Below are 22,072 nucleotides of genomic sequence, written 5' to 3' on the forward strand. Positions count from 1 at the left end.
CAAAAATCTTTGCACAAAGAAATGCGATTTCGTAGTGAGATTTTTTTCATAGTACTGCAATATTTTATCGTATCGGGAATCGACTCCTACAAACATCGATCGTTGAAAAAGATTCTGCAATGGTTTTTCGTTGAAGATGCATTAGATAATGCGGCCGCTCGGAATGTTCCGAAAACAAGATAAAGCTAATCCCTTTGTACATATTTAAAGTTCGTGGCACTTCGATATCGATATGAGTACCGGAAATACTCCGGCAATCCAGTGTCAATAGAAACACTAGAGCGCCGTGTGTTCTTGTCAATAATTCTAAATAACAAAAAGAGTTCCTAAAACACGTGTAAAATTTATTAAATTTCTATAATCTTACCTATATTATACTTTATAAATTTATTTTTTAGCCGCACACTTAATGAAATAAAGAAACAAGACTAGTAAGAACCATTATTCTGCGTTATAATCATTGACAGCCGAATATTTCATTTTTCAATATATGTAGAATATAATAAATAATCAATAATCAATAATAAAATAATCAAATCAAACATATATGTATATACAAAATTAACGGATGTAGCAATTGTGGCCTAGCGACGCCCGCGATTGGTCCGTCGCGTCGATGATGTCACGCGGCGTGTACGATCGCGCGACGGTTCACGCATGAATCTCTCGACGCCGTGGTCACTTTCGTCCGTAGATTTTCGTCACGCGAGCAGACACGTCGCCTTTAACGCGCGAAACGACGTCGTCTCGTCGCCCGCGAGGAAACCGCGACTCGATCATAACGATCGTCGCCAATTTAATCGGCGCAATTTGCCAATATCCGAGATAACCTCAATCGAGCTCGACGCTCTCTCGAGTCGAACGCCGCCTCGCCGCGGCGCCACCGTCGCGGTTGTCGCACTCCTCTGCTCGTCTGCTCCTCTCCCGTCGTCTATGGCCCCATCAGTCTCCCATGGGCTGCCGACTGTACCGTGTGAGAGGTTTTCGCCACCGATTCAACGTAAATATCACATTTATCGAGGACTCCGAGCCGATTCCGCCGCGTGTTCCGCCGCGATCGTCGGGCTCGCGCTCGCCCGCGCGGCTCGCCGCCCGCTGTCACCTCGCCGTTCGCTCTCCCCGCCTCGCGCGTATCCGTTCTCCGCGATAACCAAAAAGGCCCGTCTCGCAGGCACCACGGTTACTCGCTGTCGCGCGATAAATCCCTCTATCGCGATACGGCCGTCGCGATCGGTTTACCGATCTAACATCCGGTGTCGATTGAAGATACGGGGAATCGTCAGCGTGTCGCCGCTGCCCGCGGCCCCCCGCGATAAATTCTGTGTCGCTCTCTCGCGTTAGCTGACTGTTATATATATTAATAAATAATTCGCACCCCGTCCTCGGCGCCTTGCATTTTCTACTGTTTACGTCGGCAGCTCCATTCATTTCATTCAGTCGGCACATCTGCCGATGCGCGACAGCTTTTATGCCCCATTGCGCTCAAATGACCCCGATGAACAATTTATTAATTGTGTTTTATTGCGCAAACGGTCCGAAATGTCTTATTATTGCTGTTGTAAAATCCTGCCGTATATCTGTCCCACGTGATTACATAAATTGTAAATATGCGATATATGCGCCGTACAGAGAGAGTATATATATGTACATATATATGTACACACCGAGCGTTTAATATTACATTCTATTTTTATCACATTATTTAATACATTTTTATTAGATTAATGTGCAATGAAATATTTTCAAAAATATAACAGATTGGAAATGTAAATTCTGTTTTATTTGATTTAATGATACTCTGTCAATTAGAAAAAATTCAACCTAATATCTCAAAATTTTTGTAGCTCTTAAGATATAAAACACAGATATGAAAGTTATTTTTATATGTACCCTCGTTTCACTTTTATTGCAGATGATTGTCTAAACAATAAATCAGCTTTAATTTTAGTCGTAACTGTTTCTTAAGGAAGAGACCCAAGCAGGATCAACTTAAAGATGAAGGTCGTTGCATTGATCAGCGGTGGCAAAGACTCTTGCTTCAATATGATGCAGTGCGTGGCAGCTGGCCATGAGATCGTGGCTCTAGCTAATTTGTATCCTGTTGAAAAAGGTATTGAGACAAATACACGTACTGTGCGAAATAATTATATATTGCTAAAGAATGTTATACAAAAAAATTAGGCTAACTGCGTATAACTTATGGGCGTATTGTAGTTAATTTTTTATGTTACAGATATTATAATTTATAATTTATGCAGATGTAACAGGAGTTGCTTAACTTTCTGCTTTTAGATGATCTGGATTCGTTTATGTTTCAAACGGTGGGACATCAAGGTGTTAAGTACATTGCTCAAGCTGTAGGCTTGCCTATATATCGTTATCCAACGTTCGGTAAGGCCAACGTGCAAGAGAAATATTATTATCCTACGGAAAGCGATGAAGTCGAGGATCTTTTTAAGCTTTTGAGTACAGTAAAGGTAAATTAACAGTATTTTCTGAGATATATATGCGATATCAATATCTGTGTGCATTCCAATAATTTCAATATATATTTTTTCAGGAACGTGAAAATATAGAGGCTGTGTCAAGCGGTGCTATTCTTAGTGATTATCAACGAATTCGTGTGGAAAATGTGTAATTATCACTTATTTCTTATTTTATTTAAATCTGTAATATTGTTAGTTGCTGCTATTAATATTCTTTTTTTTTTCAAATATTCCTCTTTTAGATGCAATCGTTTAGGTCTTATTTCCTTGTCGTACTTGTGGAGACGGGACCAGGATGAGCTATTAGATGAAATGATACAGAGCTCTGTTAATGCAATATTGATCAAAGTTGCGGCCTTAGGCCTTGAAATTAAACATTTGGGCAAATCTATATGTGAAATGCAACCTCATCTTGTTAAGATAGTAAGCCATATATTGTTTCTTATTCAATTAATTATGTGGTAATGATCCTAATGATTTAATTTTTATTCTTTGCTCATTGCTAAGACTCCTTGGTGTTTTTGTAATAGCATTTAATATATGTTGATTATTATGTATATATGAGTATATAATGAGACAAAGCTGGGAATAGCTTCATATATTTTTTAATAAAGCTATAAAGTCTATAAATCTTATTTGCAGAAAGAAAAATATGGAGTTAGCATGTGTGGAGAAGGAGGAGAATATGAAACTTTTACCTTAGATTGCCCCTTGTTTGCCAAAAGTATCGTAATGTAAGTATCGTATGTTTGCATTTATGTATGTATTGTACAATCTAGTAGAGTAACCGTTCTTTATTTCTTTTTTCATGGCTCAGCGAGGAGTATGAGAGCGTTGTAAACTCGAGGGACGACATAGCGCCTGTAGGATATCTCAGATTTACAAAGATCCACTTACAGGACAAGGACGTAAGTTTTTGGATATCACGTCGATAATTGTAAGACACTGTCAAGTGTCATCAAAGTGAAGACTTATTTTTTAGAATGGAGAATTGGAGAAGTTAAGTCTATCGGAAAGACTAAAAAATGTTTTGATAAAATCGCCACAGGATTACATTGCAGAAATTATCGGCCCTGAGCTACACGATGGTTGCAATTTATCAGAAGATGAAAATGACGAGCATGCGTGTGAAAGCAATAGTTTGAAAGCATCGAACTCAGGTAGAAAATTATAGAAAAAAAATGTGGAAGGTATATTTATATATATATGTATATAATGTTGTATTATATCTGAATATACAGGCCAGTTTCATCCTCCAAGCCCAATGGAGATTTTGTACGAAGAGGAAGATTGTCCAGACGCGCCGGTCGTCAATAAAAATCAAACAGGATGGTTCTGGTTCGGAGGTATTGTAGGGAAACATCCGGACGTAACACCCGCTGTGGAAGAGGCACTGGAAAAACTAAGCAGTAAAATTCACATCTTAATCGCATACTTTTCGGCTTAGTAATTATTCAATATTAACAATTATTCCTTATTCTAAATTTAATTGATGATACAAGAAAACGATATAAGTTAATCATTTTCACACGTGATATTTGTTTAATTGTAGCTCTGGTTCAAAACGAAAATTTGTGCCCATCTGACATAGTCGCGGTAACGTTGTACGTAAAAGATATGTCGAATTACAAGGCTATAAATGAAGTATACGTTTCCTGGTTGGGTAAAAGATATCCGCCAGTTCGTGTGTGTGTAGAATGTCCTTTGAACGTACATGTCGCACTTGACGCGATAGCATATAAGGAAATCCAAGAGAGCGGCGATAAATTGGCCTGTAAGCGACACACGATGCATGTTCAAAGCATAAGTCATTGGGCACCCGCCAATATTGGCCCTTACTCTCAAGCTGTTCGTGTAAGTGCACAATTAACATGATAAAGATATTTTTATAAGAGATTATTGATCAATTTTTTGTTAAGTATTTTTTGAAAAAATTAATCTTAAAGTATTAAATTCTTTTATTATTTAATCTTTTTGTACTTTTTACATTTAAAAATTTAAGGCAATTTGTTTGAATTTGTTTTATTACAAATCTAATCTTCTCTACAGGTAGGTGATGTTATTTTAGTTGCTGGGCAAATACCTTTGGTGCCTGGCAATATGAATCTTCTAGATATGAATATTAAACGGCAGTGCCGTTTAACGTTGAGGCACATAGATCGCATCGTTAAGGCTATGGATGCAAAACTTCGAGATATAGTACAAGGCATCTGTTTCCTGACCCATTCTAGTTACATAGCAGATGCGAGGAAAGAATGGGAAAGGAGGACGAGAAATGCTATCGTAGATTACGTTGTTGTACCAAATTTGCCACGTGGTGCTCAGGTCGAGTGGTGTGTTTGGGCTCATAGGGATAATAATCGATTCGAATGTGAGTATTCAAAGTTTGTCTAACAAGGAAGATATATTTGCTGCAAGTTTAGTAGAGGAATCTATCTTTTTCATCATTTTTATTTTCAAAAAAACTTGCAGCAAGTATTCTTTTTCACTCCGTTAACTCAGAAATTAGCAATGTGTATGTATATAATTGTTACATATGTCTTATTATTTATTGCAGACGAGGAAACAGGAAAATGTGTGGCTAATTTTAGGATAGCCATCAGACGTAGGTGGAATTACGAAAATAATGTTTCGGCGATTGTATGTTACATGTCTACCGGTAAGTTTCTCTTGATAAATCGCTTACCCGTAACACATATATTCAAACTTCTTTTTATAAATGTAACATATTTTGCTCTCAATTTTAAATATATGAAATACTAAAATATATATTTTTAAAATAGTAAGAATCTTAGACAAGTGAAATACTAGTAGGATAATAATAATAAATCTGAACCGATTATTAATATCAGTTATTAACTTTTTACATTTAGAATTCAATTCGTAAATTTAAAAAAATATTTTTAATTTAAGAAAGCATTTTTTTAAGTCTGAAATTTCTGTGCACAGGTTCATCTAATTCAACTGGTAATTTGACAACGGAGGCGAGTTTGCCATCCACTGAATGGAATGCAAATGAATTATCGGAGGCTTTTGATTATCTATTGTGTAAACTCAGGAAAGGCTCGCAAAGCGTAAATCCAACGTGTAATTTGCGAATATTTTACAAAGTCGGGAGCTTTCCGGGCCCAAACTTCCTTCATAACGTCCTATCGAAGTTTTCTACGCAGAATTTAGTGATCACCATTATACCGGCTACTCACTTACACAATTTCAGTACTTTGTTATCTATATATGGTATTAGGCACGAGTGAATACTCAAAATGATTTTTTACACTGTCAATTATTCATCGGAATTGGAGCGCACATTTAGGATAAAAAAATTGATGCTTGAAAAAACAGTACGTAAGTAAGAGGGCTATTTTGACATCGAAAAAGAGGAAAAAAACGTGTTTAAAGTTTTTTCGCTTTATTTTATAGAATACTCACGCACGGAGGCAACTATAATTTTACTAGCTCTGAATTACAATCACAAAATTGCGTAAATTTTTGTGTATTTTTTTCCGAAAAACTGCGATATTGCTTTATGCGTCTTTTTGCAGTTATCGCTTCAATTTTTCGGCCGTTATGAAGCCAACGCTGCTCGAGGGAGAGAGGCTGCAGCGGCGTTGCGACGGCGTTAATCATTAAGTTTTCCTACGTGTGCAAATGATTCTCGATGTTATTTTGCTTCACTGACGATCGGTGGGCGTATTTGAGTACTTCTCGCGTTTCATGCGAGAGACACGGCTGTTCGCTCGACATTTACTCTGACGATGTAGTTACATCGCTGTTTCTTCTAGCTGCACTTTTATGCATCTTCTCGCAAGCCCTTCGAAGCCTGAAAATACAGCCTGCTCCTCTTTGAATAGAAACAGCAGCGAAGTGCAGCTGAAAGGAAACAGACGCTATATTATCTTGTATACCGAGTACTACTAGTCAATGACGGGTCAAGTGCAATTCTGAGCTGTGAGCCCGTCCCCGTTTAGCGCATAAGTGCTCTTTAACAACGCGATTACACGTTAGGTATAATAATACTCGTACGACTTGTACTGCTGATTATGCTATGACACGTTTCGTTTTCTTTTGCTCAAAGTACACCGTTACTTTATGATGTTGTAATCATGTGCGGAATGTTAATTAACGTGTGTGATGTTTCTCTAAACGATATTAAATTGTGCACAGCCATTTTAAAATAGCACTCGACATTTACTCGAATTCTAAACGAAGGAAAGGAAAAAGGGACGTTTGTTGTCGCGAGGAAGATATTACAGGACACCACGTGGGTGTCTTCGGTATGATATAATGGAACTGGAACGCAGAGCACATGTGGAACGTATTATATATATTCTTCTTCACAACGATGTTCTTCGCTGTCACTAATGCTGCCGGTATTGTTACATAATTGTATTACCGATCGATTGTCTGCGCCACGGGAACGGCATCGCCCTTTAAAGAAACCGGAAAGAGAAATCGGCGAACTCGGTGTAAGATACAGCAGTTCTGCATTCTTCGCGCGTATGCACTGTTTAGAAATATCTTGTACAGATTGCAATGCAATACAAACTCTACTAAGATTATTCTGACGTAATATTATACAAGGTTGATGCAACGATATGCCAAAGTTTATATTTTGCAACTTGCTCATTTTTTAAACAGTCGCAATTACTATCGTTATTCTGTATGTGTACATAATGCAACGTAATCTAACACGATCTTATATAAAAATATATCGTAATTGATTTTTGACAGCGAGGAGAGAAAGAGCGCACTGTTCAAAATGTGGATACTATGTAATGATAAGTATGTAAAAACACATGCAAAAAAAGATGTTTATTCGCATCTAACTCCCGCAACAGAACACTAATCCGAGGATTATGTCGCAAAAGAAGAATAAAGAGAATGATATATATTTTTAAGAAATCGCTATTTCTGTTTAGTTTCACATTTTATTTCTTTCCCTTCTGTTCTACATATATGTAGTGATCGACAGAAAAGACATCAACTGTCTGGTTTACTGATATGGTTGTTTCTCTTCGGGAATATCAGAGTTTGGTAAATTGAAAAAAATGCAAGAGCACAAATTTACCCAATAGTATTTCACATTCTTCGGAAACGAAGAAAAAAATACAGTCTTTGTAACGACAGTAATATTTTAAATACAGATAAAGACAATATAGACGATAAAAAAAATTTGATTTGATTTTTAGTGTAATATTTATGGTTAAAATTTTCAAGAAAAATTATATTAATAATATATATAATTTATTATTATTTATTAATACATATATATTAATATATATTTATTAATACATATATATTGATATATATTTATTAAAAATAAATTATATATATTATCCTGTATTTGATTGTAAAATTTCACTCGTTTTGTCACGATTGCATACAAAAATTTAGATTCTTACATAAATAATTTTTAGCTATACAGAACGTTACAGAAAATCGCTTGCTTTCGATCTCATAATAGTTATGTGAAGAATAATAGTTGTTATTTTACATTTATTTTTTTATAAATGATAAAATACGATGTAATTTAATAAATATGTGATAACTTTTTTATTTTATAAAGAACTTTTTTTAAATACTGTATGCAAAAGGAGAGTTACAAAATGGATGTTTAACCAAGCTTACGATGTACAAAAATCAATTTCAAAATCGCCAGAGAATCTATAATCGAGGGAAAGTGCGCGATTTCTCGTACACTCTGTGTATATCTCGTAATTTTGACACGTCGTCGAAACTAAACATTCAGTCTTTTTCTTGCTAAATAATTCACAATTTTATCTTGCGGTAAATAATACATTAAAAATTTATAATTAAAAGTTAAATGACTCATTCCGCAGCTATGTACAATGTAATTCGTTTGTCATGAAGTACTCCAGAAGAAAATCTTGCGCGTATCTGTTCACAAACGCACTCAATAAAAAACTTATTTACTTTAATATAATATATAATTAATATACACTGCACTGGCATTGGTATTATACAACTCGATATTTTTTTTGCCTCGCGTACGATAATGTTACAATAATCATATTCACGTTTTGAGCACCTTCGACATTAAAGGCTTTATCGCGTGCTGGCTGGTCGACGGTGTACAGAAATCACATAGATAATTTTTCTTGTCAACCACTACTCCCTTGGTCTCCACGCATTCTGAAAAAAATTATGTATGATTACATATATATTTTGTGCCGATATATAACGTTTCGCGACAGTAGCTGTAAGAACAGAGATATTTTTCTCTTAAGCAGATTATTTTTGTCCTTTAAGATTCTTTATGTCACGACCCAAAGCAAGAAATATCATCAAGAAGTAAATAATGGTGTTAATAAAAAAAATTAAGATTCTTCGAAAATTAAGATTCTTCAGATAGAGTCTTCAAAAAGTCTTCAGATGAATGAAGATAGACAATATGTTGAATCCAATTAAACACTTTTGCACTATGGTACCTATTAAAATTTGTAACTCTTATTTGGTAGAGGAAAAAGATAAAAATGCAAATATACATATGTACGCACTAAACATCAAATAATTTAAATACGGCTTTAAAAATAGCAATGATCAAACAAAACTCGATGGCGCGTGCAAATGCTCAAATGCTCCTATGTCGCAACATGCAATGGACTTAACATTTTGAGCGCTTGCTGAAAGTTAAGCTCTCTGGCTCGCGAAATACTGTTCTTGCAATTATTCCGAGAATTTATGTAGCCATTGGCTTATTAATTTCATTGATCAAAATCAGTTTTTCGATAAGCTCGTGTAATGTTTGCCAAATGATTTTTGCTCACGTTAATGTGCGAAAATGCGTGTGCTCGGCGCTCAAAATGTTAAACTAACCGAATCATATGAAAACTTGGTGTCAATACCTAAGTGCAGATACTTGTCACATGCGCTGCAATGCACTAGATTCGCTTCCAGGTCGAGCCTTTGGGCGGTATGACAGCGACTGCAGTGCGGGCAATAGCGACCCTTTCGCCACAGCCTTGTTATCGCATAAAGATCATGTGGTTAGTGAATTCAGGTAAGGGTATATTATGTATTATGGTGGTGCTCGGTACATGGAAAAAGGGGGAAGGCGAATTAAAGATGTCACGTGCTAATACACTCTTTTTTCACGTAATCTGGCCGTAAAGATCTTTCTCTAAAGACCGTCGAGAATGGTTCTCGACTTATAACTGATCAAACAAGTATTTCGACAAATTATAATACAAGAACGGATGAGAAAAAAATCTTTATTTTTTAGTTAATTTCAATCAGTTTTATCTAATTCATTTAACCACAATTTGATTTTAAGAGAATTTTGATTCAAGGCTGTAAAGAGGCGCATTTACTTCTAAGTACTTAAAATTTTAAAATTGTAAGGGTCGTAGGATTTAATCAAATTTTAAAAACAAGAAAAATTGATTTTAATTCTCGATAAAGAATATCATTCGGTTCGTCAAGTGTATCTATTACTGAACATCCCGCATCTGACACAACGAAAAAGAAAAGATGTTGAAAAAGTGTTATGGTGTGAGCCACGGAGATTATCAAGCAATTAAAGCCCAGCGTGGTTTGGAGGAATTGATGATTGACTGTACTTACTTCGAACATGGTACACAGAGCGTCGAGACATATACCCGAGTATTTTTCTCGCCCTTTTTATATTCGTGCTGCCATTGCGCAACGCTGTTTCGATCCGAATTGGCACCGCCGGCCTCCCTCGAACCGCAGTTCGCGCATACGGCGCACTCCTGACAATGCCATCTTCCCTGTGGTACTCGTCGCAAACCAACACAATAGATATGGTACCTGAAACACGCGGCATCAAATTATATTAGGTAAAAAACTCCAAATGGTAATTAATTTGCGGCTCTATGTCGGCAAAACTCTACTTATAGAAATTATAATTCACATTTTATGTATAGTGTCTTTTTTCTCTTTAATAAAACAGACATTAAAGGCATCGACAGTTTCGTAATATATAGCGTGTATCGAGTTTTCAAGTAAATGCAACATACCCACGATCGCACATATCACAGAAAAGCATCTTGTCTTCGTCTGCGGGATCGTGGCATTGCGCACACGTTTTACAATCGGTGCATTGCCATGCATACGACTGAATGTGTGGTACCATATCCAATGTTAAATCTATACAGGATGGATGAACTGAAAATGATAACGGCCTCGGTTAGCTCCTCCGTAAAGAGTTACAACGCGATTTAATTCGCAATGTAATATTTACCGTTTCCATTGCAAGTACCACATTGGATTAATATTTCGTTCTTGTTGTGTTTATTTAGAACTTTCAGGCACATCTTGCATTTCAATTTTGCATCATCTTTTGAGTTCGAGATTTCCATGTCCACTTCGTCCATGGTCGATTGAGATCCTTCCGTATCTTGCGTACCTTCACTGGAGGACGAACTGTTCGAATATAATCATTATAAATTATACTTTTCACTTATTTATATTATTATATGTAAATATTAACTTACCAATTAATATTAATATTAATTATAAATCAAGAGTATTACGTGATTAAATTCTAAATTGCTCGAAAAATGCGCTTGCAAATTTTGGCATCTTATTTTGAGATAATTCACATATACAATAATTTATTTTAAATCTTGAAAATAAACTATATGATATTTTATAATGTTGCTACCAACCTTGAATCATCGGAAGACGATTCACTATCGCTGTCGCTCTGAGAACCTTCCGACTGACTATCACTTTTCCGCTCATTAGGTCGTGTAGGTCCATACAAGACCGTATTCAGCGGATAGTATCTCAATTCTGCTGGTGTATATTCCCGATAATAATCGGTATACTGTCCTGGTATCAGAGCAACAGGATAATGACCAACTTTGTGCTCCGGATCGCCTTTGTTTTGCTTCTGCGGTTGATGAATCGTGAAAGTCTGCAGATCTAAACAGTATTTGCGCTGCTCTTTGCGAGCTTTATTTAAGTTAGCGTTCCACGCAAATGCGGACTGCATTGCCATTTCCGCGAGATCTATCCTGTTTCTTTCCGCATTCGCTGCCGCTGTCAGTTCCTTCTGTTTCTTGGAATGTTCCTTGACTTGCTTCTCGCGCATATGTTTGCGATATTCTTCGTACTGATCGGGGAAATCACTACACATTACATCTAGTACTTCTGAGCTGCACACCGCAGTTAATCCTGTGTAAATAATATAGCAATATAAATGCATAATAATAAGAGTAAATTATTGTTCTAATTTCGTTATAAATCTTGAAAACCTTAATAATAGTGAACTTTTTTTTCCATATTATCTGAAAATCTCCTTCTACAAAAAAATTAGTAAAGATCATAAACTTACCCATATCGCACATCGATTCACTGACTAATCCATTCTCTCTTAAATAATTTCTCTCTTCCATATCAACTACTCTGCGTTTGAGATCAGGATATTTACGCTTAAAAGATTTCACGCCAAGATACTGTGATATCTGTTCCTGTACCATAAAGGTTTCACCCTTTCGATCTAGTGGCCATTCGTATTCTGCTATTTTATCAACAGTGAAAGGTCCTTCATCGGGATCAAAATTAATCTCCATCCTTCGGTTCTTTACTTTGACTTTTTCTGATTCTGTCGTAGCAGTGCTCAAGACGCTACCTTGAGATTCTTCATTTATTATTGTCTCCGAAGCTGCAAAAAATTCATTTCTATGTAGAAAAATGCAGTCAATAGATTATCGCTTTTCATATAAGTTCTCGTATATAACTGAGTAAACAAAAAACATTTTTCATTACATATTTTCTAACACAGCTTTTTCTTACATATTTCTCTGACGTCAATGTTATATTGATAGATATAGTAAAAGCTTCGTACTTTATTATGATTTTAATAAATTAATATATTTCTTATAACATATTATTCTATTAAATATTTTTTTCTTGGTTTAAATATCTTCAATGAATTCTAAATGTAGATAATGTTCATTACAATACAGCTTAGGATTTTGAAACATGAACACCATAATCATATCGATACAGTTTACACACTCAAAAAAATGCTTTATATAAATCTAATATGTACAAACACGAATAATGTGTATATATACATTTATATAGATGATATACGAATTAATATGAGCGTTTTTAGCGCTGCTAAGCACAGCATAATTGCAACACATATTACAAATAAAAGAAATGATGTACACTGCCTCGTATTTAAACACATCATTAAAATTTCGTATTTAGTTACTTGAGAGACATCTTATGCCACAAGAAAAGATCTATTCTTAGCCAGCTTGAAGTTTTGGATGTGTACCAATACATTCAATTCAACCAACTCTTCAATGACTAAAATAAAAATATTGTTTCTAGAGATTTATTCTTATATAAAATTATATAATTATAAATAATTATATTATTATTATAATATAAAAATTATATTAATACTTTAATATAATTACACTTATATAAATCAGTAATATTATTAATAAAAATATAACTCTGCACATAATGCACAGAGTATATTTTTAAATCAAATATAGTTAAACAAAAAGGTATTGCTCTTAAAATATAAAGATTACAAAAGAAAAAATATAACAATTAAATAAATGTAGAATCAATGTAGAAATTAATATGAGCGTTTTTAGCATTGCTAAGCATAGCATATAATTGCAACACATATTGCAAATAAAAGAAATAATGTATAACTGTTGATGTAGAAATTTTATCTACATAAAATAAGAAACATTAAACTGTATTATTAAGATATACTATATGTAACAGCACTACTTGTATACATAATTTTATATATATGATATAATATAAAATTTAAAACAATGAGAGTGATATTTTTTTGCGCTATCGTTGAGTTGTAATAATTAATGGCATAATGACGCTGTTTATCATCTTTGATATTGGATAATATTTTGTCATATTATAATATTAATGTCATATTATATATTAATATTAATGCAAATACATACTTGGTGCTGGTATATTTCTAGCCGGTGTTTGGGACCTTGAGCCGGATTCGGCGCTCATTCTTGTTTCTTCGTCGATCACTTGCACCGTCGACACTGTTTCTCCTCTGATGGCCGTCGAATCTGCTTGCTTCTTCGACGTTGGCGTTAGCCAATTCGAATGTCCGGGAGGTACAGGTATCTCCTTAATCCCATCCGACATCTTACTTTTATTCTCGGCATGTTGCTTTACCGTCGACTTCTGTATCCTCTCAGAAACGATTTCTAAGGTCGGTTTCTTATGCTGATCATCAGTTTTTGAGACTAACGAATCCTGGCTCGTAGATGCCTTCGTCGGATCTTCCTGAAGATCGGACGACAATCTGGCAGGGTCTAGCATTGAAATTTCAGAATTCGAGACTTTAGAGTCTTTTTTCCCCGCTTCTTTGCGACTTAACGGTTGTTTCAGTGCCTTGTACAGTTCTGATGATTTCTGAAGTGATTCTTGTTGTACTGGTGTTTCGTCGATAGTGATGATAGCCGTTGTTGATGCCTCAATAGCGGATAAGTCTTGATCTATACGAGTCTTCTTCCCAATTTGAGGCTCCACGTTATCTAGTTTCCGTTTACCGCGACCTGGATATAACAAAGGGAAAATTAATATCTTCTGTTAAAAAGAAATTATTAAGATATTAAATATCTATAAGTATTGAAATGGAAAATATGCCTTTTTTTCTTCTAAACGGATAAGGATACCTCCTGTCTGAGAAAGTTTTTCGATATAATTCTGCTACTGGTCTTGCATTTCCATTCGCATATTTTCATATATAAAATAGATGTTTATTAATTATTCATTTAAAACAATTTTTATTTAAATTAAAAAGGGAGAAGTATCTATGTAAGATATAAAACGCAAAATATGAAAAAAATTGATTTACAAATTGGTCCTTTAAATATAATTAAGAATAGATCCAACATATAAACCGAAACTATTCAAATCACGAATAGTTCAAGACTGAAATAACAAAATATATATACAGTAGTGTATACGTATTACCAACAACGTAGGTCACTTATTAATTGCTGATGAACTCTCGACATTTTAGTTATTCTATATCTGACATTATAGTAAAATTATTAATTTATAAATAAAAAAAAAGATCTTTTTGTTTCTGGCGATGTAAAGTTCTATCAATTCCTACAATTGAGTACTTATAAATTACTTACAGTTTTATGTATATATAAAATATTGATTATGAAAGAAACAAACCTCGTCCTCTGCCTCTTTTAGGCGGAGCGTAACTCTTCTGACTCCTGCAGGTTCTCTTAGGTCTCTCATTTTCTCTATGTTCAAATTGTTGCGAAGGAACTTGCTGCAAATCGTCCAAGGCCAAGGGATCCCTGGGCATTAGCATTTGTGGCTGAATGTGCTGCGCCGCCACGGGATTTCTTCGCGGTCTGCCTCTCTTCTTCGGCACCTTGATATCGGCCATTCTGTTAGGTGTCACCTCCTCTATGATAACAACATCCTGGCTGGAGTTCGAATTCTCGTTGACGATTATCAGCTCCGGGCGATGCTCGATGATCTCGCAATCCGACAATCCACCTGGCGAATTTTTGCACATATCTTTAAACTTGTCGGACGCGCTATCCGGCCGTACTTGCGTGATACTGATCTCCTGATTGATCACGTTCATCTGCTGTCGACTGATCAGACTCGTCTTCGGATCGAACAACAGCTGCTGCTGCTGCTGTTGCTGCTTCTGATCCCGACATATTACCGGTTGGATGGTGACCTCCGGCAGGATCTGCGAGAGCTGCGCCTCAAGTTTAGACTTCTTGCTCTCAACCGGCGAGATCGTCACGTCTTTACGCTTGGCCGATATCTCCATCTGCTGCTGGGCGTTTTCCGCCGGTTGTTTTCTGCTCTGCATCTGTACCGGCTCGATTGTTAGCTCAGAACGATTGCTCTGCAGAATGGACGGATGGTGACCGCTGGTCTTGAGGATCTTCATTGGGGATTCCTTATGCGTTGCAGCAGGCTCCATATACCTATGAGAGAAATTTACCGCTGGATCCACAGCTGCTGAATCTTTACCTTTGTGCGTGGAGGATTCGCCGTGACTGTCGCAGGTTATGATAGTGGGGTGACCGGTCTTGGACAGCTTGATCTTCATCTCCAGCGGCGATTCGGCAGTGTCCCTGCGTCTTTGTTGTTTGTCCTTCTTTTCGGAAGAACTGGAAGACGGTGTTTCCACTACCGAGGCATCGCCCGTCTTAAACAGCTTGATCTTCAACCCGAGGGACGAGTCGCCGCTTTTCGAATATTCCGCATCGGGCACACGAGTCTTACTTTGATGCTCTTCAGCGACAGCTTCGCTCTGCACAATAGAAGCGTCGCCGCTCTTGGACAGCTTGATTTTCATGCCAAGTGGAGATTCTGTTCTCTTCGGTACTTCTGCTTGACCCTCCCGCGATCTCGCGTCTTCTGTTGATTCTGTTTTATTAGAAACTACCGACGTATCCCCAGATTTGGATACTTTGATCTTCGGAATGCTGCTTGTGGATGATTCGGAGGCTTGGAACACATCTTGCTCTTCGGTAACGTCCGTCGATGAGGATGATGCCGCTTCGCCTGTCTTCATCTTGATCTTGATCCCGAAAGACTCCGGCGTCTTCGCTGTGTCTTGCGATACCTCGGACTTGTCTTTGTGTCTCGTTTCTTTAATGTCTTCTGTAACTTCGGAATGTATAATAGATGCGTCTCCGGTTTTGGATAACTTTATCTTCATACCGAGCGGCGATTCAGTGCGTTTAGGTGGATCGGGCACCTCCAATTTGTCTCTCGCATCTTCAGTATTGTCTACAGAAATAATAGATGCACCGCCTTTGCACTTGGATAGCTTTATCTTCATTCCGATTGGAGACTCGGTCCTCTTCGGCAGTTCCGAATAGTCCTGCTTTTCCTTCACCTTCGTAGACGAGTCCTCGGGAGCATCGGAAGATACGATGGAAGCGTCACCGGTCTTCGACAGTTTAATTTTCATACCAATCGGAGAATCGGTCCGCTTCTGTGTAATTTCCTTGTGCTCCTCTAAAGACTCTTGCCTGTCGGTCTGAATGATAGAAGCGTCACCAGTTTTGGAGAGTTTAATCTTCATCCCAATTGGCGATTCTGTCCTTTTCGGACTTCCCTGTGGCATCTCCAACTTCTCCTTGTGCTTCGTAAGAGCTTCTTTGGTATCTTGTTGCCTGGAGTCGGAGATGATCGAGGCGTCTCCCGACTTAGATAATTTTATCTTCATGCCGATCGGCGAATCGGTTCTCTTCGGCTCTTCGATTTTGTACTTTGTCTCCTTCGAGTCATCCAGACTCTCGTGTTTCTCTGCACCCACGATTGTAGCGTCGCCGGATTTGGACAGCTTGATCTTCATGCCGATGGGAGATAACGATGACGTGTTCTCAGTGGTGTGCCACTGATTGACCTCCTCCAGATTCTCGTTGGATATTATAGAGGGGTGGCCACCCTTCGACAGTTTTAATTTAATCTTTCCTAACTTCTGACCGGGACTGTCCTCCGGATTCGGCGAATTCGTAGCCGAGCGGATCTTTGGGCTCTTCGGCGATCGCGGCTCGCTACAGTCCGTGATCGCCGATTTGGCGATCTTCAGGATTATCCTCGGCGAGCCGACGTTCTCGAAGTCAGAGTGCTTCTCGGAGTCTTTGCGCGGTGTGTCGGGGCCCTTCGACTCGACTTTGTCGGCCGATTTCGGTGATTCCAACATCCTCGTGTACGCGATAGCTCTCGCGTCCTTCGGTATGAGAAGACTGTCGTTCGGGCTAATGGAAGTTTCCAATACCTTAGCGGAATCTGAAACGGGTATCTCGATCTTCGGCGGTTCCTTCAGTCGTTCCTCCAATATCGACACCCTCGGGATCAGCTCGCACGCCTTCAGAATACCTTCGCTCGACAACGATCTAACGTCGGATACAACTCCCTTTTCTTCGTGCGATTGTTCCATCGTTTGCACATTCAAGGAGTTATCTGCGACAGAAGCCGTATCAGACGAAGTCTTCGAACACGTGCGATCCTCTGTCTCTTCAGTCATTTCTTCGGTGTCCTTTACAACGATACTGGGAACGTTTTGCATCTGCGTCGCAAATTTCCGTTCATTCTCCAGCTTAGCAGCCTCCGATATGATCTCGGCTTCTGAAATGGAGATGGAATCCGCGGCGGCGACGTCTCTCAGATGCGCCAATTCAGACTCGGCGTTCGCGTAATTGTCTATCTCATCGGGCACGTAAAGCTCCGCGTTCGCCTGCTTCGTTATGTCCTCGACGACGCTCTCCACCATCTTCGGCGAGAGCACCAGCGAGTCTATCGTCTGCTCCTCGGACTCCTGCAAGAACTTCACCGCGGATTCCAACTCGGAAATCTCTGAACTCGACTGCGAATTCTCGGTGACGGTCGCAGTGTCGGCATGTTGGGAAAGATTCTCACTCGGCATTACGCCCTCCAGCAGAATGTCCTGCTCCAGCTTCTCTTCACTCTCCTCCAAGTCGACCGACTCCAATCGGTTGCCCTCGAAATCCATGTCCAAATCGTTCTGCTGCAAGTTGCTATCCGTTCCAAGAGATTCTTCCATCTTCTCGTTACCCACCATCTCACTTGCCGGCTCCGCACTCGCATCTTCGTTCATTTTTAAGCCACTATTTTCATTTTCGGTAGTTTTATCGTTACTCGGTATGTTGATATCAGCCTCGCTCGCTTCATTATCTCTGTTTGTCAAACAACTAGCAATCACGTTTGTTATGTAGTCCGAACTTTGCGTCATGGTTGCGTCGCTTTGATTTGCTTCATCTAACAATAGATGCATTTCAATATTTTTACTTACTATTTCTTCCATTAAAGCTTTATCTTCACTTTTCATGTCCTTTAATGAAGAATTTTCATTGTCCGACATGAGAGTCATATCCAAAAGTCCTTCTAGAGCGTCTACAGTTTGAGCAGTGACCGGAGCATCCATACTTTCCGAATCTTGAGACAGTTTTTCCGTTAACTTTTCGGCATTCACTTTTTTGTTCGAACTTTCTTGTAGTAAAGAAATATCAATGACGTTCGATTCTACTTCTTTTACATTGGCATCAGTGGATTCTTCTACATCAGGTTCCACATTATTCTCCTCAACTATCGGTGTTACATCAACATCGATCGATTCTTTCGATTCCGTAGATATCTTTGCAGTATTTTCGCATGGTTTCGTCCCTTCATCGTTCTGTAAATTGTTATTCTCTGGATTTGTTTGTGGAATTACTGGCTCCAAATCTAAACTCATATCATGACCTTTGTCCTCTTTTTCACTTTTTTCAATTTCTTTAACTTTCTCTTCGTTTAACTCGGATGCTTTTATTGCCGTCTCGTTCAACGATACTTCAGCGGTAATATTTTTCATGACTTCATCTTCTTTCTGTATTATATTGCACACGTTATCTGTTACATCTTCTGAAACAATCAAATTTTCAATCAATGGTGAATTTGTATCATTCTCTAATAATACATTGGAAGGCATAACATTTTCCAGAGTTGATTTACTTTCCATCTGCATAGATGAATCGACTTGTTCTTGAACACATGATTCAGGTTGATCAAGTGGTTGCTGTGGTTTATTTTCTGTCGATGAAATTTCACTTTGATCTTTACTGACAGACGGTGATACCGCTTCTGGTATCTTCCTCTCTACGTTCTCTGTTTCTTCAGCCTCGAGCTTGCTTATATTCTCAACCGTGTTACTTGAATCTTCATCCGAGATTGGAGCAGAATGTAATTCTTCGACTTTACTAGATGTAGTGTCATTAATTTTAGATTTTTCTGAAACAGATGAAAATTGTTTAACAGATTTATCATGCTCAACTGGGGTTTCGAGTGTTTGTTCAAGAATATTTTCTTGTGCCTGAACATTTGTTTCTTCAGAATTATTAACATTAATAGGCGTTGAATCACTCTGTACTGTTAAATTTTCAGAGCACAAATCTAAGTTTTCTTCACTTAGCAAACTGCCTGCAGGTTGTTCATTAGCCATTACATTCTTTTCTTCAATATCTGGACGACTTAGTGATGTATCTTCGTTTAAAATTAATTCTTTATTAATTGTATCTGATGCACTTTCAACTGCACTTTTATCCGTTGGCACAGATGTTTCTTTAGCATTAGCTATGTCCACATTATCTTGATTATCCGAAATTACAGCAGTTCTTTCAAGATCTTTTTCTATGGAAACTGTTTCTCGAGAATTATCATTAATTTTATCTGTTATCGAAACGACTTCGTGTGTTGTCTGAGAGCTTTCATTGGTGACATCTGCTTCCTGAGAATCATTATTTTTACTTGTCACTTCTGTCATACTAAATTCCTTATCAGACATCTCAGGTAAGGTAGACTCTTGAGTTTTGTTTGCAGATACTGAAACGGTATCCTTATCTTCGCATTCGACTACGTTTTTTACAAGTTCCTTCGCATCATCAATTACAGGATAATTATCACTTATTTTTCTTGTATCTGGCAGTTCTTTTTCACTAGAAGTTACGGAACTATCTTGCTTTTCCGTTTCAGGAACAAGTGCTGATATACTCGATTCTATTTCAGTATTTTCCTCGCTTTCTTCTGTATCTTTCATTATTTTCATTGTTGACATAGCAGGTGTATCGCTTTCTTCTGCATCTTTCATTATTTCCATTGTTGACATAGCAGGTGTATCAATAAATGTACTTGTAGTTTCTTTAGAAGTTTCATTGGAAGATTGATGTTCTAATGCTGTTCCTTCCGTTGTATCTGTTTCTATTTCAGTATTATTTTCACTTCCGTTTTCACCTTGTTGCTTGAGACTTGATATCTTATCATCAACATGTTCTGCTATTTTATTTACTACAGTATCGTCTACATTTTCTTGTATTTCTGAAACTTGTTGCAATGTTTCACTTTGATTAGAATCTTCCAGCTCTTTTATACTTGAATCTTCTATTTTGCTGTCTATGGTGTTTTCTTCTTTTGTATTTGATTCTTCTGAAATAGCCGCACTTGCAGTGTCACTTAACTTTGAAGAGTTTTCAGTATTTTGCTCCAACATGTCAGTTACTTCAGAATTATCTTCGTCAGACTGTTTTGCAAGAACATCCGGCAATGAAGTTTCTTTAGAAACAGAAAGTGATGGAGTCTCTTTTGGCAAGTCGCTGTCATTCACGTCTGTTTCCTCTGAATCCTCAGAATTATATGCTTCTCCTATTAATTGCAAACTCTTGCTAATATTACCGACTGTTACCACAGGCCTTATACCGCTTTTGGTCTCGTTTTGACTGTCAATCGTTTTGTCAACAGTTTCATCCTCCACTTTCTCAGCAACACTTTCTTCGTGAACCGTAGGAGAAGCGGCGTCTACTCGATGCTTATTCTGAGCAGTTTCCTGTAAAATATCGTTTGATGTGACAGTCGACGAATTAATCTCAATGCGCGACTTATCATTGGAAGACGATTCTGATGTACAAACCGTGGATGTATCACCAACTATTTCGTTAGTATTTACGTCGGAAGCTTCGTCGCGTTGAATTACACAGTCCATTACCGCATTCTCCGAAGCACTCTCTTCTGCGACAATTGACGACTCTGCGTGTGTCTTATTTTCCCAGGTAAGATCGGACGTCTCTTCCTGCAATTGACGGATGATATCTGTACACTTTTCAGACATGATATTGGACTCGTCGGCATTAGGAATATCGGTATTATCCATGCTTGTGGTACAGACAGTACTAGAAGTAGGATGCGGTATCTTAGAAGAACCCTGTTGCGTTACTAGCTTTAAGTCCTCCGTAAGCTGTAAAGTCGGCTCTACCTTTGATTCTGTAATGATCCGGGTAAGAGCGGCGATTTCGCTTTCCAGAGTCGAGTCGCCGGCCTGCTCGCCGGACTGCACGCCGATGATATCGTTGATATCCATCATGCTCAGGCACTCAGTGTCGTAGGTCTCGGTGTCGCTGTCGACGCCGTACGGCGTATAACGGGCTGGGGAGTTGTCCTTGGAAGATTTCTCTTTCTGTTCCTGATTCCGGTCCTTGGAGCCGAACAGGCCCATCTTAGAACCGTCGGACATTGTATCGATGTTCCGTGCAGGGGACGTTGTTACATCCGCTGCTGCCGCTGTCGTACATTTGCAGACTGTTCGTTTTCCAGTCGGGTCGTGAATAAATCTCCGCGCGTACAAACCGGGCGCCGCCTCGTCACTGCAAGTGCACCGTGCGTTAAAGTTTCCGCGATATATCAGCGCGTATGACCGGATCCCGTCTTACTTACCGCTACATCGCTACCAAATTTTGTTTTCACCCGAGCAGCGAACATAACCAATGTCTCTCTACACTTGTGCGCGAATCGGCCCCGATGAATTACACGTGTTGCACAAATGGACCGTAACTCCGGATAAGATATCGTGCCGCCTGTTCGACTGTCTGACTTTCGCACAGACGGGATCGATACGCGAGCATCTATGCTTTACGGTTTTGAAAATATATTTTGCCAAATCGTAAAGCATTTACTAAATACTGACGCCAACTTACGTCGAAACACGACGGTAACCTAAAAAATTCCCTAGCAGTTAATGGCACGTGCACATAGCGTGCGAC

At 38.2% G+C, this 22,072-nt stretch overlaps 2 protein-coding genes across 6 annotated transcripts; one reads left to right on the forward strand and one right to left on the reverse strand.

The window, feature by feature from the left end:
• The first annotated feature begins 878 nt into the window (after positions 1–878).
• Positions 879–7,394, forward strand: LOC139767621 (uncharacterized). Of its 2 annotated transcripts, none has more exons than XM_071697077.1 (13): positions 879–1,000; positions 1,913–2,110; positions 2,293–2,477; positions 2,561–2,634; positions 2,729–2,909; positions 3,129–3,220; positions 3,304–3,394; positions 3,469–3,646; positions 3,728–3,895; positions 4,039–4,340; positions 4,536–4,857; positions 5,044–5,145; positions 5,436–7,394. In XM_071697077.1, the coding sequence occupies exons 2-13, from the start codon at positions 1,996–1,998 to the stop codon at positions 5,738–5,740; spliced, it is 2,115 nt and encodes a 704-aa protein (XP_071553178.1). In that variant the 5' UTR covers positions 879–1,000; positions 1,913–1,995; the 3' UTR covers positions 5,741–7,394. The 2 variants fall into 2 exon arrangements, with proteins under 2 accessions (XP_071553178.1, XP_071553176.1); XM_071697075.1 differs by having other exon boundaries at positions 885–1,000; positions 1,967–2,110.
• E(y)3 (enhancer of yellow 3) lies at positions 7,395–21,996 on the reverse strand. 4 transcript variants are annotated; one of them, XM_071697071.1, is made up of 10 exons: positions 21,747–21,996; positions 14,676–21,676; positions 13,430–14,041; positions 11,809–12,138; positions 11,138–11,648; positions 10,711–10,892; positions 10,487–10,634; positions 10,071–10,277; positions 9,353–9,468; positions 7,395–8,639 (listed from the first exon to the last, which is right to left on the reverse strand). In XM_071697071.1, the coding sequence occupies exons 2-10, from the start codon at positions 21,544–21,546 to the stop codon at positions 8,521–8,523; spliced, it is 9,096 nt and encodes a 3,031-aa protein (XP_071553172.1). In that variant the 5' UTR covers positions 21,547–21,676; positions 21,747–21,996; the 3' UTR covers positions 7,395–8,520. The 4 variants fall into 4 exon arrangements, with proteins under 4 accessions (XP_071553172.1, XP_071553174.1, XP_071553173.1 ...); XM_071697073.1 differs by having other exon boundaries at positions 14,676–21,105; positions 21,289–21,996; XM_071697072.1 differs by having other exon boundaries at positions 14,676–20,862; positions 20,947–21,996.
• Between the last annotated feature and the right edge of the window lie 76 nt (positions 21,997–22,072).

Source organism: Temnothorax nylanderi, unplaced genomic scaffold, assembly GCF_030848795.1.
Source record: "Temnothorax nylanderi isolate EJ_2023f unplaced genomic scaffold, tnyl_v1.0 TNYL_tig0011_pilon, whole genome shotgun sequence".
In the NCBI taxonomy this organism is placed as follows: Eukaryota; Metazoa; Arthropoda; class Insecta; order Hymenoptera; family Formicidae; genus Temnothorax; species Temnothorax nylanderi.

Coding starts and splice junctions, on each gene's coding strand:
- LOC139767621 (XM_071697075.1), top strand. CDS start 934: ATGGCCCCATCAGTCTCCCATGGGCTGCCGACTGTACCGTGTGAGAGG. Junction 2,910..3,128: donor AACCTCATCTTGTTAAGATA/GTAAGCCATATA, acceptor TCTTATTTGCAG/AAAGAAAAATATGGAGTTAG. Junction 3,395..3,468: donor TCCACTTACAGGACAAGGAC/GTAAGTTTTTGG, acceptor CTTATTTTTTAG/AATGGAGAATTGGAGAAGTT.